The 23195-nt window shown below is 33.6% G+C and overlaps 1 protein-coding gene across 1 annotated transcript; it reads right to left on the bottom strand.

Moving 5' to 3' along the window:
- Nucleotides 1-10329: 10329 nt before the first annotated feature.
- LOC108474417 (aspartic proteinase NANA, chloroplast-like) lies at nt 10330-12407 on the bottom strand. Its single transcript, XM_017776331.2, has 2 exons — nt 11691-12407; nt 10330-11377 (listed from the first exon to the last, which is right to left on the bottom strand). Exons 1-2 carry the CDS (start codon nt 12335-12337, stop codon nt 10552-10554), a joined length of 1473 nt encoding a protein of 490 aa, XP_017631820.2. The 5' UTR covers nt 12338-12407; the 3' UTR covers nt 10330-10551.
- Nucleotides 12408-23195: the final 10788 nt, after the last annotated feature.

The following is a 23195-nucleotide window of genomic DNA, read 5'->3' as shown; positions in this document are numbered from 1 at the left end:
TGCTTACTCTTTCCCTTCCATTCCTTGTAGTTTTGACAAGCCGGTTTGGATATTAGGACGGTCAGAGGCACGCTCACACTATCAACGGACCATCTCGGTATGGTGGCTTGCATATTTTGGGAATATGGCATGTATAGCATTATAATCCTTTTGTGTATATAATCTTATGATATAGCTCATGGATGGCATGAAAATGTTTGAGAATGATTAGCTATTGGAGTGACTAATCGAGATTATATTTGATAACACGTATGCTTAATGTGTTAACTAATCTATGGAAATCCATAAAATGGTGAAATTGGCTATAAAATAGAATCACACAACAGCAGTGACGTGAGTTTGAAAAATCACTAAAAATAGTAGAGATAGAATTAGATAATTAATAAAATATGGAGTTGAAGATTAATGAATCTATTTTCATCTGGAAGAAACAAAATAGGTAAAAGAGTTTTATTTTATGAAATATTTACATTTTAGTGAAACAGGGTCAGAGCAATTTCTGAATCCCCTGTTCTAAATTTAAAAATTTACCATAAATTGTAAAAAAACAATTAGGAGTTTTACCTTACATATATGAAATCCTTATTGAGCCTAGTTTTATTAGAAACAAATGGCATAGTCATTGAAACTCTATACAGGGAGATATCTGATACGTAATACACAGGGATCATAATAGCTAAACCCTGAAACATGGGAGACTTTAACTAATAAACTGTAATAATTGGCCCAACCAAAAATTCTAGAAAAAATTTAGTAAGTATATATATGAGTCTATTTTCAGGGAAAATTTACGGAATTGGATTTCGAATTTCATAACTCAAGATATGGATTTTTTAGCCACTGTGATGCAGTTAGCCAGCTTGTCTGGAAATTCTAAAATAAATTGTTTGAGCTGTTTAATTAATGAATTAAATCCGTTAACACCTCGTGCTCGACTCTGGCGATGGTCTCGGGTACAGGGGCATTACAAACCCAGTGTGGGTCAAAATATATGACAACAGATTTTATGACATAAATCATAAATATAACAGAACAATTTATGTAAACACATTTCACACATATATATATTTATCAGTATGTATAACAATGATGTCGATGTAAAGCTTTTTCAGAAACAGTGTAGATTTTCAGAAAACCTTTCTTACCCAACTCCTTCACACCATAGCTGAGTTCCCCAGAACTCGTCTGTCCAATAAAACACCATTTATGTATACAAGTCACTAGATAATACAGTCAAGCTGCCAGATACAGAATATTGTGGTCATGCCACCAAATTTGTAGATATACTGCCAGATAAAGTGGTTAAACCACCAGAATATACAGATTATTAAACTGACAGAATACTTCCACCTTTTAAAATAATCGCAACCCCATGCATGTGATATGACATACAAAAATCATATTTTTAGTAGGCGTGCTTTACATGCAATTCAGACTTACTTTACATATCAGACAATGGACACGCTTAACATGCGAATAAGATAATCAACAGAAACGGGGGTATGATTATTTTTCATGCTTATCAAATAACACCATATAATCACAATACATGCATGTAAGGAAAACATGATATCTCATTTAAAAATAAAATATACAATCACATTCATAACATCACAAATCTAAAGGTTCAGAATCACTTACTTAGAATCCTTATTTTTAACAGATTTATCAATCCTTTTGAATACATAGTGTATTCACATATTTTTGCATTTCAAAAATACTTATACAAATATTTAGCATTAACACATTTATTTTAATTAACAATCAATTTCACAAATTTAAAGAAGTTTAAACCCACATTTGGATTCGTTTGTTGTAACACCCTTAAGCCGTCTCCATCACAAGATTAGGGTTACGGAACATTACTATACAACTTAGAAAGTTTAACTTCAAAACAGAAATAATTATACAACGAAATATCAACATCTAATAGTTCAACATAATCATAGTAAAAATACACAATTTAGACTTAAACCAAGCCTTCAAGGCCCCAAAAATAACTTGGAAACAATCAAGGATCAATTTGAAACAAAACAGAAAATTTTAGAGAAAACATGAAAATTTGGAAAAAAAAATGGTCACATGATTGCGCGGCCAGGCCGTTTGACATAGACTAGACTGTGTGGACATTTGAAATCTAGACACACGGTCATGTCCCAGCTTGTGTGTCTGCCCGTGTGGGTATCCAAAATAGGACTACACAATTGTGTCACAAGCTGTGTACCAAACTGTGTGTGCATTCGATGTTGGGTGACACGATCGTGTCATAGGCCATGTGTTAGACCATGTTACATACTGACTTAATTCACATGGTCGTGTCGCAAGTCGTATCTCATTCTATGTGAGACCTATACCTAAAACAATAATAACATACGACCGCACACGGCCATGTGAAGATCCCTTGTCCTAGGCCGTGTGCAACATATTTTACCTAAAAAACAAGCCATTTCAAACCAAATCTTGCATACCAAGACACACCAATTCCAAAAACATTCACATGACCTAAAACACACTTCAACCACACTTAAAACATACCATTTCTGATGCGAGCATGGCTAAGATTCAGTAATTAATATGTCTTAAGTTAATTAACATGTTCTAATTAGTTCAGCTATTTAATATGTCTTAAGTTTGTTTAATTTGTTCTAGTTAATACAACTACTTAATGTGTCATAAGCTTAGACAATTTAAATAAGTTTTTAATATGTCCTTAACCAATTTTATTGTTACTTATAGGTGTTCACACCAGCTGAATCAGCTAGCGCAAGTTCAAGGAACAGCATTAAAGAGAGCTGCTGACTAATCTTTTCCAAGTGACTATTCATAGAGATCAATGGACAAGGAGCTCAATTAAAAAACAAAGCTACTGTTTTGAACTTCTCCAAGTGTCTTTTCATAGAGATCAAAGCCCAATGGCTATTCATATTGGTTTATTCAGCTAACAAGTGTTTTCACACTTTCGAGGCTGATCAATTCTGGTCGTTAACACCTAAAGGATCAAAAACTTCAGTTGTTCACACTAAAAGGGCTGTTCGTGCCCCACAACTCCAATTAATTGGCAACTTCACATTTCAGCTTCCCAAGGAGAATCTAAGCTTATTCACACCCATGATCGATCTTCTACTTGAAGAATTCAACTCAAGCTCATTTAATCTAATTAAAATAGCTGAATTGGGAATGCTAATCAGCTTATCCATTGGCATCACCTAGGCCTAGGATTTGATAAGAGCCTTGTAAATTAATTTTGAGAGTTAAGTCAGCTTGTTAATAGGTTAATTAGACTGATATCAAGTGTCCATTTAGCTGGATTTAGCTCAGCATATAAATACTTAGCTCATTTCACTTTGTAGGGACTTTTGCCATTTTTAATGAATATTATACTTATTGTGAGTATTCAACTCTCATAGTTCTCTCTAGACTGAATTGACTTATCAAGACAAGTCTTATGGTGTCAATCCCGTCTTTTCTTTGAACTTATCACTTGCACAAGTGTGGCGTTCACCTATACATATAGTTCCTATCTATCATAGATAGTGGGTCAAAGTTTTCCTTAACTTATCTATGCCATTTCTATTGTTTTACAACCTAAGTACTACCATAAGTTTCAGGTCAACATAGTCTATTTTCTTGGTTCATACTTTAGCTTTAATCGAATCTATTTCATTGTTCCCTTAACCATTTCAAAACCATCTTGTTTCAGCTTATCTTCCTTAATTTCAAACCTCGTTTGCAAACAACCTATTCTTACTTAATTTTATGATCAGGCAATCTAAACGACTCGAATTATCATTGAGGCGAGTTCGTATCATTTGGTATCAGAGCTAGCCAAAATTAAGTAAGTTCTTGACGTTTTCTCACTCTCAAAAATAAAAAAAATTTGAAAAAATATTTCATGAAAAAAAAAAGAGAATATATATATTTTTGGAGTACAAATTTGAAATATTAAAAAAAATGGGTCACGAAAATATAAAAAAAAAAAAAGTGAAGCTAGTTGTACAAAGCTCTTCTGCCTAATTCTACTTCATTTATCAACTTACCAATTTCAGCCACACTTGAAATCCCCTCACTTTGTTTCTAGCCTACCCTTTTGTCCTAACATCAATTCCTATCCAAACTGAACATCACTTTTGCAAGCCGACTCTACAACGATTGTTGATTTGTCTAAATAGTCCATTGAGAAGTTAGAAAGGTGAACTTAAGTGGAAAAATGCACGAGTGCGGTGAGACTATTAGAGTATATAAAAGCCAAAAGGGTGTGAAATTTCTTTGAGAGAGAAATTGTGAGATTTTTTGTGTGATTAAATACATGTCAAGGAGTCCGGAAAGGAATCCAATGGACGGTGGTGGTATGCATCCCGTTCGAAATGTTGTTGGTGGAGGAGTACCTGACTTAACACTCCAAGCTCTTATGCGTGAAATGGAATGCATGTTCGATAGAAAGCTCGAACACATCCCAGAATGCTTGGACTGTGTTAAAGAACGAGGCCAGCAAGAAAGAGCTCCTCAAAATCCAAGAAGGGAACGAGGACATGCAAGGTTCAATAAAGATGATCCTTACGATCCAAGTGATGTGGAGAGTGACCAAGCATCGACTCAATGCGGAAGGTGACAGGGCCAACAGAATCGGCCTCTCAGAGAAAGAGATCGAGTAGACAATAGCCTTAAAAACATCAAGATGGCTATACCCCCATTCCAAGGGAAAAATAACCTTGAGGCGTATTTAGAGTGGGAGAAGAAAATTAAACTTGTCTTCGAGTGCCACAATTACTTAGAGAGCAAAAAAGTGAAGCTCGCAGCCATAGAGTTCTCAGATTATGCTATCGTATGGTGGAATCAACTTGTGACGAGTCGAAGGAGGAACGAGGAGAGACCCATCTCGACTTGGGCCAAGATAAAGGCAGTTATGAGAAAACATTTCATTCCATTTTACTATCACCGAGACTTGTACCAACAGTTGCAAAACCTTACCCAAGGCAACCACAGTGTTGAGGATTACTATAAAGAAATAGAAGTGGCCATGATCCGAGCCAACATTGAGAAAGATCGTGAGGCAACAATGGCTAGATTTCTCGCTAGTTTGAACCACGACATCGCCAACATAATAGAATTACAACACTATGTCGAAGTTATAGACATGGTCCATATGGCCATTAAGGTGGAAAAGCAATTAAAACGGAAGGGATTCAGCCATCCTTATTCTATTTCCTCTACAACTAAGTGGAGTCAAGGAAGTAACAAAGCCCTTATTCGTTCCAAAGAGCCCATTGTAGCTACCAAGCCTAATCAGCCAAGTGGCGAGACAAGTAAAGGTAAGAATGATTCTATCCTTAATCAATCTAGGGATATAAAATGTTTTAAGTGTCACGGGAGGGGACACATAGCCAGTCAATGTCCCAACCGACGAGATATAGTGGTTAGGCCAAACAGCAAAATTGAATCTAAAGAAAAAAAGTAGGAAGAGCCTGAAAACCCCACAAACGAAGAAGAAGAACTAGAATATCCTGTTGAAGGTGAGATTCTTGTTGTCAAAAGAAGTTTAAGCATTCAAAATGCTGAAGATGAGCAGCAACGGGAAAACATCTTCCACACTCGTTGCCACGTCCAAAGCAATGTGTACAACATGATAATCGACGAAGAAAGTTGCACCAATGCCGTAAGCAGCATGCTAGTGGAGAAACTTGGTTTAGCCACAACTAAGCATCTTAACACCTACAAATTGCAATGGCTCAATTATGGTAGTGAACTCAAAGTGACCAAGCAAGCTGTAGTGGCGTTTTCAATTGACAAGTACCAAGATGAGGTGGTGTACGATGTGGTGCCAATGCATGCGGGACATCTTCTATTGGGGCATCCGTGGTAATTCGACCGACGAGTGATACATGACGGGTACACAAATAGATATACTTTTAAACACTTAAGAAAGAATGTAACCCTAGCACCCCTCACCCCGAAACAAGTGTACGAGGACTAGCTCAAGTTGAAACAATCTGTAGAAAAACCAAAAGAAAAAGAACAAAAAAAAAAAGAATGAGAAAGAAAAGGAAAGGAAAATAAAATAAAATAAAAGAGAGGAAAAATTGAAAATAGTGACTCAAAAACTCGAGTGGAAAAATAAAAGCAAAAAGTAAGTGAAAATGAAAAAAATAAGCGTTTATGCAAGGAAAATAGAAGTGAGGAAATTACTTTGATGAGGCAGCCCATTCTTGTACTTATGTACAAGGAAGGTCTTTTTGAAACTAACGAAATTGATGATACCTTGCCCTCTTCAATTGTTTCTTTGCTATAGGATTTTGAAGACGTGTTTTCAGAGGAAGTACCAAGCGAATTGCCCCCCATTCGAGGCATTGAGCATCAAATCGAATTCATGCCTAGAGAATTGATTCCGAACCGACTAGCCTATCGAAGTAATCCCTAAGAGACGAAAGAATTGCAAAGGCAAGTTATTGATTTGATGAAAAAGGATATATCCAATAAAGCTTGAGCCCATGTGCGGTGCCCGTTTTACTAGTGCCAAAAAAGATGGCTCATGGAGCATGTGTGCCGATTGCCACGCCATCAATATGATCACCATCAAGTATAGGTACCCCATCCCTTGACTCGATGACATGTTCGACGAGTTAAGTGGAGCCCAACTATTCTCGAAAATTGACTTAAAGAGTGGCTATCATTAAATTCGCATGAGGGGGGGAGATGAGTGGAAGGCCACCTTCAAGACAAAATATGGTTTGTATGAATGGCTAATAATGTCGTTCGACCTTACTAATGCTCCTAGTACATTTATGTGTTTAATGAACCATGTATTGCATGCTTTCATTAGTAAGTTTTGCATGGTTTACTTTGATGATATTTTAATATACAACAATTATTTGGAAGACCACGTTCAACATTTGTGTATTGTGTTGGAAGTTTTGCGTAAGGAAGTTCTCTTTGCTAATCTTAAGAAATGTTCTTTTTGTACTAATAAAGTTGTGTTTTTAGGATTTGTAGTGAGTGCTGATGGACTCGAAGTCGATCAAGAGAAAATCAAAGCGATTCAAGATTGGCCACGTCCAACGAACATCAACCAAGTAAGGAGATTTCATGGACTAGGAAGCTTTTATAGAAGGTTTGTATCAAATTTTAGCACCTTAGTTGCCCCCTTAAAAGGTATTATAGAGAAAAATTCTCTATTCAACTGGATTGATGAACAAGAAATTTCTTTTAATAAAATCAAGTTATGTTTGACTAACGCTCCTTTGTTTCTCTGCCTGATTTTAATAAAACTTCCAAAGTTGAGTATGACGCTTCAAGGATAGGAATCGGAGCGGTCTTGACTCAAGATGGGTGACCTATTGCCTATTTCAATGAGAAACTCAAATGGGTCACTCTCAATTATCTCACATATGATAAAGAGATGTACGCTTTAATTCGGGCGTTGGAGACATGGCAGCACTATCTTTGGCCTAAGGAATTTGTTATACATACGGATCACGAAGCTTTGAAGCACCTTAAGGGACAAAACAAGCTGAACAAGCGCCATGCTAAACGGGTGGAGTTCCTTGAGTCATTTTCCTACATGATCAAATACAAGAAAGGTAAGGAGAACATAGTTGCGGATGCGTTGTCACGAAGTATGCCCTCATTAATCATCTAAATGCTAAATTGCTTGGGTTTGCCTACTTGAAAGATTTTTAGGAAACTGACATTGATTTTGGTGAAGTGTATAAGTCGTGTGTGCAAGGAACTTTTGAAAAGTATTATCAAGAAGATGGCTACCTATTTCACGAAGGTAAGTTATGCATACCCCAAGGTTCGGTTCGAGACGTGCTAGTCAACGAGTCACATAGCGGAGGACTTATGGGCCACTTTGGTATAGCCAAAACCTTGGCTACCTTCCAATAACATTTTTATTTGCCGAAGATGAGGCCCGACGTAACTAAAGTGTGTGAGCATTGCATTGCTTGCAAGAAAGCCAAGTCATGAATCAAGCCACACAGTTTATATACACCATTGCCAATACCAGAAACACTGTGGGTAGATATCTCTATGGATTTCATTCTAGGGCTTCCTAGAACCAAAAGTGGAAAAGATTCTATCTTTGTCGTTGTAGATAGATTTTCTAAAATGGCCCATTTCATTGCATGTCATAAAACTGATGATGCTTTAAATGCTGCTAACTTGTTTTTTAAGGAAATTGTTCAGTTGTATGGAGTGCTGAGGACCATCGTCTCCGATCAAGATGCCAAGTTTCTTATCCATTTTTGGAGAACCTTGTACAACAAGCTTGGCACCAAGCTTTTGTTTTCTACAACGTGCCACACCCAAACGGATGGTCAAATGGAGGTAGTCAATCGGGTCTTATTGATCTTACTGTGGGCCATCATTAGGAAAAACTTGAAGATGTAGGAGGAATGCTTGCCGCACATCGAATTCACCTACAATCGTTCAGTTCATTCAGCTACTAAGCATTCTCCTTTCGAAGTGGTATACGGTTTCAATCCTTTAACTCCTTTAAATCAAGTTCCTTTGCTTTCTAACCAACTAGTGCATGTAGATGGTAAGCGAAAGGCTGGCTTTGTGAAACAGCTTCATCAAAGAGTTAAGGAGAATATTGAGAGGAGGACTGAGCAATATGCTCATAAGGGAAATAAGGGACACAAACGAGTCATATTTAAACCTGATGATTGGGTTTGGATCCATATACGTAAGGAAAGGTTTCCAGAACAAAGGAGGTCTAAGCTACTGCCAAGAGGAGACGGTCCTTTTCAAGTCTTAGAAAGGATCAACGAAAATTCTTATAAGTTAAACCTTCTAGATGAGTATGGAATAAGTGCTAGCTTCAATGTTATTGACTTATCCCCTTTTGATGTAGGTGACGATTTGGGGACAAATCGCCTTGAAGAGGGGGGAATGATTTGAGCATGGACAAGTCCGACCCAGCCTGCCTATATTAAATTTTTTATATTATGTTATTATTTTACCTAATTTTTAAATATATATAATACATCGAAATATTAAAAATTTAAAATAAATATTTTCAAACAAATTGAAAATAAATTTTAAAAATATGTATATTTATAACAAATTGAAAATAATACTAAGATAAATACAACTTAACAAGAAAATGTCTCTAAAATAATAACAAAATTAACAATAAAATAATTGTTATATAATATCCAAACAATAACAACAAAAATAATAGTAACATAATAGTGAAATAGTGGCAAAATAGAGAGAAAACAACAAGAAAATATCATTAAAATAACAAAAAATAGCAGATTTTTTTGTTATTTATTGAATTCGGGCCAGGATCGGGTAAAAAATGCCTTACCTGAGGCTAGACCTTGTTTTTAAAACGGGTCTTTCTTTTTGTTTAAATCCATTTTTGGGCCTATATTTTTGTTTAAATCCTCTCACTTTTTAGGCAAGCTTTCAAATCGGGCTGAGTGGCCCGACCTATGAGCAGGTATAAGTCCAAATAAACATAAAATTTAATTTGAAAAACATTAACAAGAACTAATACACTTCCAAAACCCAACTACAATAGCAACTAATTCCATTTCTCTCTCCAAAACCTTCTCAACCTCCAATAATGACAACTCTAAGAAACCATGATCCAAATTATATTTTAACTAGATCCTAAGCTAATCCACACCATCGAATACTCATTTAAACCAAAAACAATATGAAAGCATCGAAGTCCTCTCACTCTAACTTTAAAAATACTTAAAAATGGAGAGAATGAAGATAAAAATAAAAAATCAAATTTAAAATTTAAAATTACGAATAGATATTAGAAAACACTGTAGAAATCAAAATGAAGCCAAGAAATAATAATAATAATAATAATAAAATCTACTCCTCCGCTGTTTCAGAAGTCAAATGTGAGCTAAAAAAGAAGAATGGAAAAGTTCAAAATTTATCTTTTCAAACTTGTGTAGATATAGAAAATCAACTTATCAATCTAAAATGAAAGTTTGGTTGAGAGGAAAGTTAGAGAGAAATTTGAAAATTTTTGGAAAATAATCGTGAAAATGGATTCCCTCCAACTGTTTTTCAAATGGATATTTTTATTAAACTACTTTTAACTCTCCAAATCATATATATATATATATATATATATTTATAAATATTTTCACATTTACATTACAATCTTCTTAATTATTAAATTTTCTAATCCATCCCTTAACCAGTCTATTTAATAAACTCCAAGAAACTACTCTCATAAGTTAAGAAAAATCTGTATGAAATTGGGTAAAACCGGATTGATACAAAACTAATTTTTTAAGTAATTAGAAAAGAAATAAAATATCATATATCATATTAAAATAAATAAAATAAAAAAAAATATTGACATAACCTGCTTGAGCCAGATATATAAGTTGCTCAAACTTACCACTTCAATAACTCGAATCCTTGAGCTCCGTAATAACATTACGAATTTCTATTTTCCTTTTTCCTAACATGGAAGAATAGATATATCATTTACATTCTATCATTCTAACCCTGCAATAAATTGGATTATTGCCTGTTATATGACAACTCCAATGGCTTCTAGTTTTGGTCCCTTTTTCAGTCATCAAATGTACAGCTAGAAGGAGCAAATCCCAACTTGCCATTTAAAAGATCGAATTCCCACAAATGATTTTGCTGCAAAATATTGCCAATCACAGACGGTCCAGGCCAACGCGTGGGGACGAACCCAAGGCACTTGATCCCTTCCGCAGCATCAATCACGTAGCTTTTCACCGGAGGCGTTAACTTAGCTCCGTCAGCGAAATGGACCTCCAGTTTCGGCATGAGAGACTCCTTATAGCCAACATCACCGAAACAATATTCCGGCTCCGACGGCCCCACGCTCAATGACAGTTTCTTGAATTTGCTAATCGGAGCCTGGAAAGCAGCGATGACTTGATTGAACACGGGTTCCACTAGGTGAGTTAAACTCGAACCTGAGTCCACAATAAACCCGCCACCGCTCTTAAGATCCCACGCGTATGATGGGATAGCCAGCATTTCACCATCGATGGAGATTCCAGACACGTTTACAGCGTAATAGGGATTCACTATTCCGAGGAACAACTCCGTGTGTTGCATTTCCGGTAATGTTGAATCATCCACTTCGCCGAAAACAAGGAAGTTAACGAGGTCACTTGGGCTCAGATGATCAACCAAGCAATACGAAAACTTGTTTCCAAACTTCTCAGCTGCTTTCACTGCGAATGAATGCTGGTCAAAACCTAACCCCATTACTCCATCAATGTCGTGGAAGTTTCCAAATATTGTCTCGCTACACCCTATCATTACATCCGGCACTTTAATCTTTTTGCCATTGGTAAGGCGTACTATAACTGTATCATTGCCGAAGATCCCGAGAACTTTTGTGCCATCGGAGTACCTACGAACAATCGTAAGGTTAATTACTAAATAGGAAAAACGATAAGCTTGAGTGTAACTAATAATTCAGTACAACATCAATATTTTACTTAAATAGTCGAAGTCAATGGTGAAGAAAAGTATATTTTACTTCACCACTTTAACCAAAATGTTACTACATTATTCTATTTTATCAAGCACTCAAAATTTATTTTCCTTTTTAAATTTCTCTTTCCATTATTCTATTTTTTTACTCAACCAAGTAAAATACATAATTGTAAAAGAGAAATGTCCATATCAACTTCACAATATAAATTAAAAGGTGATTGATCAACCTGAAATCATAGGCACAAGGAGATGTCGACCGATGACATTTTTGCAAAGAGAAAGATCGAGCAAGATCCTGCTTGCACATACTGGAGAAGCATGGAATTGGAATAAAAGTACGTGATGTTTTAGGGTTAAATATCCTTTCATGATGATGGATCCTATCATCGAAACAAGTTTTGCACTTGTATTTGCATTTCATCCATGTAACAGTACTTCCCGTATCAGCTATCATAATAAACTTCCTCGGCGGGCTCCCGATTCGAAACGAAACAAAGTATTGTCCAGTCCCAATATCTGCAGCCGATCGCATTGGAAGCTCAACCAAATTGCTACTACGCAATGTCTCGACCTGAAAATTCTTTCTTCTTGGGACCAACCTATGTGAAATCGCACGTAGCCGAGCAGTGTCGCTGTGTATCAATTGTTTTATACGTTCCCTTGAGCTACTCGGAGGTCCAAGGGTTGTTCCAGACATTTTTCCTAACTCGGGTGAATGCCTATGGATTAGCTTGAACTTAACCTTTCCATGATTGTATTTGGAAGCATGAACTGGAGAGAAGAAATTACAATTATTGGAAAACAGTGATAGTGAAAGGAAAATGAAGATGATGGAACTCTCCATCTTTGAAGGGTGAAAACGAAAACAAAACATTAGTTAAAGAAAAAAAATAAAGAGGGAGGAAAAGAAAATGGAAAAGAGAAACCAGAGAGAGATTCAAGCAACTCTTGCGGATATCCTAAGGCATAGTGTCATGTAATTTTAAAAATAGTGCATTTGAAAATTTCATACCTTATATATAAAACATAAATGGGATGGGAGAAAATAACTATAAATTAAATGTAGGCCTTTCTTTTATTTTATTTTTTTCCTAGTTTAATCATGTTATGTGTATTTATTTATCATTCTAGTTTTTTTTCTTTAAATATATGTCCTTTTTATAAAAAAAAAAAAGCAAAGGCATGTAAGGCCATAAAATAAATTAAGCAATAATATCTTCATCCAACAGCAACCAATGAATGATATCTAAATTGTCCAAACAAAAATCAAAAGAGCAACCATCATTTAGAGTTCAATGGGCGAGACTGTGACCAACCCCATTGGTTAACCTAGGAATATAATGAATTCTAACAAAATCAAAATCAAAACCAACACAAACACCATCAACCTCTCCAACGATTATATAAAGAATAAGTCCAAAGTTTGGCGATAAGCCTAATAGGAAGAGCAAATTAGTAGCAACTTTTTATAATAAGTTGACGATAACCATGATCCCTAGCAAGAAAAAAAGCCCTCAACAACTTCAAAAGCCTTGGCAAAGAGAAGGTTGAGAGCATGGTCTAACGCCCCAAATTTTCAATTTTGAATAGTATTATCTCAAGAAAATACATTGTGAAATTTTGAGGAAAATTTGAAAAGGGTTATTAGATTAATATTATTACTGAGTTAATATTATTATGGGACAAGAGATTTATAGAATGATTGGAAGGATTCCTCAGCTAACAAGGTAGGAAAGATTAAGTATGATAATGGTATGATAACTGACTTATAATGAGTTCACTAAGTACTTCTGTACTTACAATATTTGTTATTTCTTTTAGGAATTGAGGAGAGACTTCGCTTGGAGGGACAACACCAGGAGTACACCAAAGCTATGGCGAGGTGAGTTGTTATGCATACAGTGGATATGTGGTGGAGTTTTGAACACGCCTTAGAGTTTGTCTTGAAATAGTTTCTAACTCGTAAAGATTTGTATCAAATTTGATATAATGAATTATTTATCATATATTCTACTTTAACTTTCCAAATGTTAAGTTCTTCTTTTCGAAATTTCTAGTAATAGGTTTAAATTAAATGAGAAAATGTAGTATGTTTTCATTAAATGTTTTGTATTGTTTAGTAACACTCGATATCTAGATTCGGTGAATCGGGTCGGGTTGAGGGTGTTACACCCAACATACGCACATTGAGGCATGGTCAAAGTATATTATGAAGACACCGTAATGTTGAAGAAACAACATGGGAAAGTGAAGAAGCTATGAGACAATATCCTCAACTATTTGAGTCAGGTAAATTTTGAGGGTGAATTATTATTTTAAAGAGGAGGGAGAAATCTAGCATCCCTAATACCCCAAAGTTGAGAAGAGTGTTAAATCGAGAGTAAATGTGTTAGAATTTGATAAGGTCATAAAATAGAAATTATCAGTGTTAGTAGAGGGTGAAGATAGATACTTAAGGTAATTGAAAAGACACGTATGTTGTGAAAAATAAATCCGAGGTATTGATTAAATTGTAAGAGAAATAAATCATATTGTAACTCGTTGTTATTCTTCCAACGGACTTCATTAAAAACCATCGTGGTGTCAAAACCCACATCTCAAAACCTTTCAACACTCAGTTACACCCTATATCCCCATCTTTATCAATCACACCTCACATATCTAACATAGGTACACATTCAAATAGGCTATACTCATTTTTTTTAACCAAATTATGCTCAGTACACGTTTCACACACGCACCACACCACACCACACAATCACATATCATAGTATACATCTTAGACATACATATACAGTTGCTTCACAAAATCATATGCATCCATACCTATAGTCCATTACATACCAGACTCACGAGGACACTATATCAAGATCTCATACATATTTTCAATAGTCATTCAAGTACCGATTCATTGATACTAGAACATTGATTACAAAAGATTTATCTAGAAAGACTTGTAGGAGTCGATATTAAGGACTCAACTGAGACTCACCTACTATCAGCTACCAACTCCAGACTCAGACATTTAGTTCGAACCAACAACAACAACTGCTTAAAGAACATGAATTCACCATTAAAACCAATTTACAGTCAAATTGCTAACATTTCATCTACAAATAATCCCCATGCAGGGCTTCTTATTCATAACTTACAATCTATATACTTTATAGCATCTCTTAACATGCATAGTTACCAAACTTACTAGGAGATGGAACACCCTTTGTTTATTCTAAGAATCCTTAGCTTCTAGTTTACATAAAAAAAAAAGGAACTAGCAAATAACATTAATATTTAAGAAAAAGAAAGAATTAAAGTGTAACATCCTATATTGGGTCCAGTCACTGGATCCGAGCTATAAGGTATTACAACTATAATACTTTGACATCATTCACAATTTAATTAAAAATAACCAAATAAATTCATTTGTAATAATTTTTCCATGTTATTCAATTAAAACAAAACTTAATTTGAGCTTACGGAACATTTAAAACAAACCGAGAACAATTTTGTATTAAAATGAAACTTTTAAAAAGTTTAAGTAAAAAGTGAAAATAGGGGTCACACAGTCGTGTGGTGAGGCTGTGTGACAGAGCTCAACCCGTGTAGCTTAAGAATACGGTCATGTAACCAACCATGTAACAACCTTTGCCCGTGTAACTCAGAGTCACATGGTCGTGTCGCCAGGCCATGTAACTCTTTGAGGTGTGTGGACAAACCTGCACCAAAAATCAAAGAGGCCACATGGTAATGTCATCCAACCATGTGGGACACACGACCATGTAGCAGACTGTGTCACAGACCATGTGTGCCTAAAATTCCTTCAAACTCAAGCTGATTCACCTACAAATTCTTAAACTCCAAGCCAAGCATTTATCATCTCATAAACCTAATCAAAAAGTACCAAAATATGTCAATTTATATACAACTTATGTGCCTAACTAATATGCCCTCATTAGCATCACAATTCAAATATAAGAAAAATCAACCATTCATGACAAGACTTTTATACCTAAACATATTATTATCTAAGCACTTATAAAGCCAATCAAACATTAACTAACATTATCACATAAGCACTTATTACATCAAAGTTGCTTATAATTAGAACCAAAACATGATCATTATCTTGAAACAAAAAACCCTATATACATGCCATAAACAACCAACATTCAAGCTTCAAAATCTACTAAATCAAATGATGGTAAGTGTGAGCTCTCGTTGATTCAATCGGCACGTTCCAAACATCCAAAATCTATAGAAAAATAGTAACACGGGTAAGTATATAAAATACTTAGTAAGTTTTTACAATTTAAACAAGTAACTTATCTTATTCATTTAATATTTAAATGCAATTCGTTATTCAAAAATATTTTCCCTATCATGGCATAACACAACAACGTCAAAGGGGTGAGATTTTGATTTATGATCATACTTATAATCACAATTGACAATATATCAAAATCTAAATCAATAAACAATCTATTTCAAATATTCAATATTCATCTATCATTCATGTTAACTTTATAATTCCACATTTCTCATCTCTTGTTTTACAGATGAAACTTTGTAAAAGAAACTCGATACACGGGTACAAATAACATCTGATGCTCGTTCGAGCTAATCATGTACATCGGTGTCAGGTTACCTGTCTGGGCTAAACTAGTAAATAGCCTGGCCAGGGCTATATATACATATAAGATTACCTGTCCGGGCTAAACCTTTAAAACGACAACAAATTACTAGTCCATGCTAAATCTGTGTCACATGTAGCATTGAGTCCGCAATAAATGATGGAGCTCATTATTGTGGGAAATCAACCTAAAACCTCGTGTATGAGACTTATACTATGGTCATTGGAATTATCTCCACATCTCAATTCAATACATTTTCATTATCATTAAGTCAAATTCCAATTTTTATACTAATTTATTAACCATTCAAACTTTCAATAGAACATATATAAATATTTAAACATAGCTTGACAGCAACTTGAAATCACTTAAATTATATGAACTTACTTGTTGATATCATAATGGTTTGACTATTAGGGATTAGTCAGTAATTTTTCATTTTCCTCGTATGTCTTCCAGTCTTTAAAATTCTTGATCTAAAGTATATTTTGATTTAATTAACCAATCCAAACAACATAAAACAACATATAAATATAATGTTCTAACTCAATTTAATTTATACTAAAATTCCTCAACTTTTACATTTACCACAATTTAGTTTCTAAAATCGAAACTATTATAATTCTCATGTTTGAGTTTCGATTTTGAAATCAATCTCAATTAGTCCTCCAATAGTCCATTAAAATACAAAATTTCAAAACCAACAAATTTTACTTTACAAACTAGTCCATTAAAATATCTAAGCTTGAAAACCAACCAAATAACCAAAAAAGCTTCAAGAAAACATTAATGAAAACTTTAACAATTTCACACAATAATCCATGGGTTAGCTAAAGCAAGCTTCCTGGATTCCAAAAACATAAAAATTACAAGAAACGAACTAAAAACAACTCACCAATCTGCAAGAATAGGCTTGTCGTGAGCTAAGTACTCCTCCCCCTTTTGTTTTCGATTCTAAGTGAAGAAGATGAAAGAAATAACCTTTTTCTTTCTTTTCTAATTCTTTTATTTTATTTTAAACATATAATATAATAATTGTAAAATAGAAACATTACATTTTAACTAATTAATTTCCCACCATAGTCCATCACTTTTAAGAATGGTATTATTACCATTTAAATCCCTTAACATTCTTTTTCATGCTTTTTAGTTAATAGAAATCAATAAAGATAAACTTTTACATCTTTTACGATTTAGTCCTTTATACTTAATTAACTAACTAAACGTTAAACTTACCAAAACAAATTTTAATACGACACTTAAAATAATTTCATAAATATTAAATAATTAATATTTACTGACTCACATATCAGAATTGTGGTCCCAAAACTACTATTTTCGACAACACTGAAAGCAGGTTGTTACATAAAAAATTATCTTGAATGAAGAAGAAACTCTTTTCATGAATGCTCCTCACACATATATATAATCCACTTCCATTTAGTGGAATTTGACAAGTATCAAGAAATTTTAGAATGTGCCCTTCCTAATTGTCTATAGAATTCAAAAGAAACATAAATGAGAGTCTTGTCCATATGCTATTTGACCAGTCAGTTAAGTTGGTTTATAACGAGATCTAGTTACCAAAACATACTATTCACAGTGCTTGAGCAAACTAGGCATACTATACCTTTGGCGGTAACCTGCACAAGACTTACTTTTCTTTTATTGAATTCTTTCTTCCATTGAAGAACTCGTCAAGAACTAAATCTTGGTATACATCCATAGGCAAATACTCAATTTGCCAAAACACAAATTCGCCAAAAGCTTACAATTTGGTGAACTAACTAATATAGTGTGCCAAAACAAACAACTTCGTGTCCATGCGCCTTAAATTTAGATTATCCAGTTTTTGGGTATGACAATGTATATGGAATATTATGAGATAGTGTGTTATATTTCATCTGCCAAAAAAAATATTATTATAGTGCTTACTGAATTTTTATAACAATGACTAAATTAAGAAAAAATTCAAAAGTATTTAAGTTTTGTTCTGAAATGTGAATGTAACGCTAGTTCCATTACATTTGCCCATGTAAACAATAAATTAACTAGTAGGATATAGATGACATGTCATTAGTAAACAGTTAACGCACTCTTTGTTCTATTAATGCACGTTGGTGCCACTTTGTTCTATTATTGCACTTTGTTTCATCTTCGTATTATTTTTGTACGTCACGCATGTTCTATTAAGTTTACATTAGGCATCTGTTAAATATTAAAAGACAAAATACAACTATGATCAATGTGACAAGCTTTTGTGTTAGTGAAAGGGAATGATAATGAACTGAATTATATTGAATAAGTTATAATATGGAAATTCTAATTTCATTATGTTCCAAACTTATTTAATATGATATTATTGTACATTGTTTTTATTTATTTAGTGTAAAGGTAAGTTTAATTATCAGTGTACTTCCTAAGTTTTCACAAGCTTAATGTGTAATTTCTAACGTGTAGGTAAAGTACTGAAGTGAAGCTCTATTACAAGGATTTGAGTCTGACGCATCTCATCACTTCTCCAAGCTTGGAAGAAAGTATATGTATATATTTTTCGTTTAAAGTATGGTATGTACATAGGCCAAATTAAGATATTTTTAAAGTTCTAGTAGAAATACTTGTGGTATCATAAGTATTTTGACATCTTAGTGAACTTATTTGAACTTACTTGAGGTATACAATGATATATGTGATAATTTGAGGTATTTTAAAAATGGTTTATGGATGATTGGGAATGAGTTGGATTGATTATGGCATTAAAATAAGTGTTTAGGGCATGATTTAGGGTCTTTTGCAAAGAAGTATAGATACTTTTATAACTTGTATCAATACATGTACTCTATAGAGAAAAAATGAATAGTATCAGAGGAGTTGTGCTAATACTTGGAATAATGAATATTAGTATAAGTGTCCTATTTTACCTTGTTTTTGCTTAATTTGTCCCAAAAGGGGCCCAACAATCTCTAATCGCAACCAAACCATAGGGGATGCCCGAAAATGACCGGAGATACCTCAAAGGAGTTTAAAATGATAATAGTAAAGTATATATATGGAATGTGAATTAAATTGACTCGGGGTCCAAATGTAGCATTGCTTGCTCGGGTTATCGAATTAATCCGGGTAAGAGGGGTGTTACATTTTTAGTATTTTTCCTATGGACTTGGTATATTTGGCATATTGGGTATGTTTTAGCATATTTTGGAACCTTTGGTTACCTTTGAATTAGATTTGGAATGAAAATTTTGGTTACTTTCACAAAAAATGTTTTGTAAATAAATTGGTGTTGGTTTAAACACATAAACAACTATTTTTTCCCCATTTTTCAAGTATTAAATCTAGTAACTTGGTTTGAACTTATATAAATGCAATAATTTTTATTTTACTTGTCTTGTTTTTATTACAAAAATAGTTATCAAATATGTTGTAATTATTGTAATTAATTTTTTATTTATCAAATGTGTTTTTATATTTAAAATAAAAATAAAAATTATTTTCTAAAACTAAAAATGGAAAAATGCTTTCAAAAACCAAAGAGAACTTAAAATTCTCTAAATTTTTTTATTTGACCAATTTGATAAACTATTTAACTTGAAAAGCTAACTTTCTAGCATTCTTTATTGGTAAAAGAAACCTAGTTTAACTTGAAAACTTAATTTAAAAATAATGCTAAAAGACAACATTCTTAAACAATTATTATTTGATAAATGTATGATAAGCGTCGAAACCACTAAATATAAATTCCTACGGAAAAATAATAGTAATTAGCAGTATAGAGCAGTAGGATCGAATCTACAGGGACTGACTATCAAATTTTACCTTTTTTCGTTACCAGAACTGCTGTCACGGTCATAGTCGTGCTCACGACCTATACGTAAAAATGCTGAAAATAAAAATAAAAATAGGGGGTTTAAATCGATTAAGATAATAAAATAAGGAAATACGAAAAATAAAATAAAAATAGATTCGAAAATGTAAAAATAAATTTAAGAAAATAAAAAAAATGGATAAATAATTTTTTTTTTTTTAGCTTAGCCTTAGCCTCGGTGTGCTCCAATCTTGAATCGATCCTTGAAATAGATTTTCCTTTCCAAGTGATAAGCTGGTTATAGCAATTGAGGATCCCTCAAATCGCCAACTCTTCCTCTCGTAGTCAATTTCAGTATCATCTGCAAATCAACCTTTGACGAATTTTCAACCATGTGGCATGTACCCATAATTTAAGACTTCGACAGTCTTGCGATCTGAAAAGTCCAACTTGAATTAACAGCCTCAATCGTGTGGGTCGTTTAAATTCGATCACTATCTCCCTTAACGGAATCCAAATAGTTTTTTTCCAATTGCACATGCCAATTTGTTCATGATATTTTGAATACAACACCGCCAACTCAACTTCCCAACTTTACATCAAACGATTCCAACCTAACGCGCGCTTTTTGAATTGAAATCGAATTAATTTTGAGGGACGAATTTGTACTATCCTATATACCGGAGAGGTAACGAATACTGAATTGCAAATTGTTTAGTGTGGGTTCATATCTCACGATTATTTTGTCGAAGCGATAATTGGGTTAAGACTAAAAAGGATTTAGTTAATCATGAAAAGAATCATGCTTAAAAATAAATGGTTTAAATGGAGTTGTGAAAAGTGAGAAAAGGAAAGGGCTTGGAAGACGAATAACCAAAAAGTTGAAAGTAAAAGAAAAAGATCTAAAATAACATAATGGACATTGACGCAGGAATGGAAGAAAAAAAATAAAGCATTTATTAAATGCTAAAGGTAAAGTGTGTGTTCAATTGGGTGTAGCAACTAGGTATTTATACACACTTTTAGTGTTATAATTTAGCTAGATTTTTCCTAAATATTATCACTAAATAATCCTAAATATTATCACTGATTATTTTCACTAAATAATTCAAAATTTATAAATAAAACTTAAACTAGAGATTAAATTTAAACTAATTATAGAGTTATAATAATATAAAAATCCTTCAATCTTTATCCAACTATTTTTAAAAGAACTTCAATCCTTCAATCTTTATCCTGTCATTCTTGAATCTTCAATCTTTCAATCAAGCCTTCATCTTTGCTTTTTGTTCCAATTTAGCTCGTTTTTGTAAGAGTTTGAATTCAGCACACCAACTTCATTCATGATAAGAAAAATTCAAATTTAACAGCATTTATCTGATAAGTAGAAAAATATAAATATATTAAAAATACGAAGTTATCTTGCTTTCAAATTCTCCCTACTTAGCCGATGTTTGTGCTCAAGCATGATGTCCATTAAAAATAATTTGTCAATCTTCTTCAAAATCAAAAACCCCTTTCCTAGTCAAGCATATTGCAAACAATTAGGTGAATAAAAAAATAATCAATTGCTAAACTCAATCAATAAGCATTTTATAAAATCTCAAACAGTATGTCAAATTCAACTATTTCACTAAATTTAGGCTTAATCAAACATGCAAAACGATCATGCCCAATATATACTTTTATTTATTTTATTTATTTTTTATTTTTTTCAAACGTAGTCAATCCTTTTGACGTGAAGTGAGATGACAACCCAAGCACCTCACCCCGGTTACTCAACTCAACACGTTCTCTTTATTTATTTTTAAAGAATTTGAGACATAATCAAACCTTTTGACATGAAACGAGATGACAACCCAAGCACCTCATCCCGGTTACTCAATTTCATATATCTTAATCTATTTATTTTAAGGCAACTCGGTTAGCAGAGTGTTATAAGCTTCGGCTCATCACCAAATCTTTTGACGCGAAATGAGATGATGACCCAAGTACCTCATCCCGGTTACTCAACTTGGTCACATTTCCAAATTTTCACTCTTAGCCAAGCTATTAGCAAATTTATTTATTTATTTATTTAAACAAGTACTTTAATTAGGCAAATTCAACAAAACCAACAATTTTCATGATATATCAACTAAGGCATAATATTTTCAATTCTACAAAATATTCCTTAATCAAGCAAACAATAGTTATTCATGATTCACCCACTTATTTAAGTAAACTAAACATAAAAATTAAAGGTTTATTTTCGAAAAGAATTAAAAAAATTATTCTTAGCAAAATACATGCAAAGAAGAAGGTATGGCATGATCCTACGAACCCCTTACTTAGCCCACATTGCCCCCAATGTGCAAAAAGAATAACAAGAGCAGAGAAAAGTATACTCCCCGTGTATATTTAATGGGCCGGAGGATGGTGGAAGTGATCGCCTTGCAAAACAGTGAGGATGCTTGAGATGTTGGCTTCCATTATTTTGAGGCAAGCTTCAATGCAATGAAGTCGTTCGTCTACAGCTAAAGGTGGCTGCTCCTAGAAAACAGCACGATCAAACGAATTAAAATAATATTTTATTTAATTCTCAAACTAAACTAAAATAAATGTGGGTTGCCTTCCATAAAGTGCTTTTTTTTAACGTCGTTAGCTCGACGACCTGGAAAATTTAATCTTTCGACTTCTCGAAAAATAATTCCTCTACCATGTATACTTGAAAATTCTCGTAAAAGGGTTTTAACCTTTGTCCATTGATTTTCAAATATTTCTCAGACTCTTCGTTTTTAATTCCAACTGCACCATCAAGAAATAGTTTAATAACAACAAAAGGACCAAGCCATTTGGTTCGAAGCTTACCTGTAAAAATCCTCAGTGCTGGGTTGTAAAGTAACACTTTTTGACCAACTAAGAATTGTTTGCAAGATATCTTTTGGTCATGAAATGCCTTGGTTTTTTCTTTATAAATTTGGGCGTTTTTATGTGCGTCACAACGGATCTCTTCAAGCTCTTGAATATCTAATTTTTTATAATTACCTGTAGCGTCCAACTCCATGTTGTATCTTTTTACTGCCCAAAACTCCTTATGTTTGAACTCAACTGGAAGGTGACACGGTTTACCGAATTTGAGTCGGTAATGGAACATTCTTATGGGTCCTTTGTAAGTAGTACGGTACGCCCACAATACATTATTTAAATGTAAGCTCTAGTCCTTCCTATTTGGTTTCACGGTCTTTTCTAGAATCGTCTTTATTTCGTGGTTTGAAACTTCTACTAGACCCTTTATTTGTAGGTGATAAGCCATG

This window comes from Gossypium arboreum, chromosome 7 (genome assembly GCF_025698485.1).
Source record: "Gossypium arboreum isolate Shixiya-1 chromosome 7, ASM2569848v2, whole genome shotgun sequence".
NCBI lineage: Eukaryota > Viridiplantae > Streptophyta > Magnoliopsida > Malvales > Malvaceae > Gossypium > Gossypium arboreum.
This window is presented reverse-complemented; position numbering and strand designations above follow the sequence as displayed.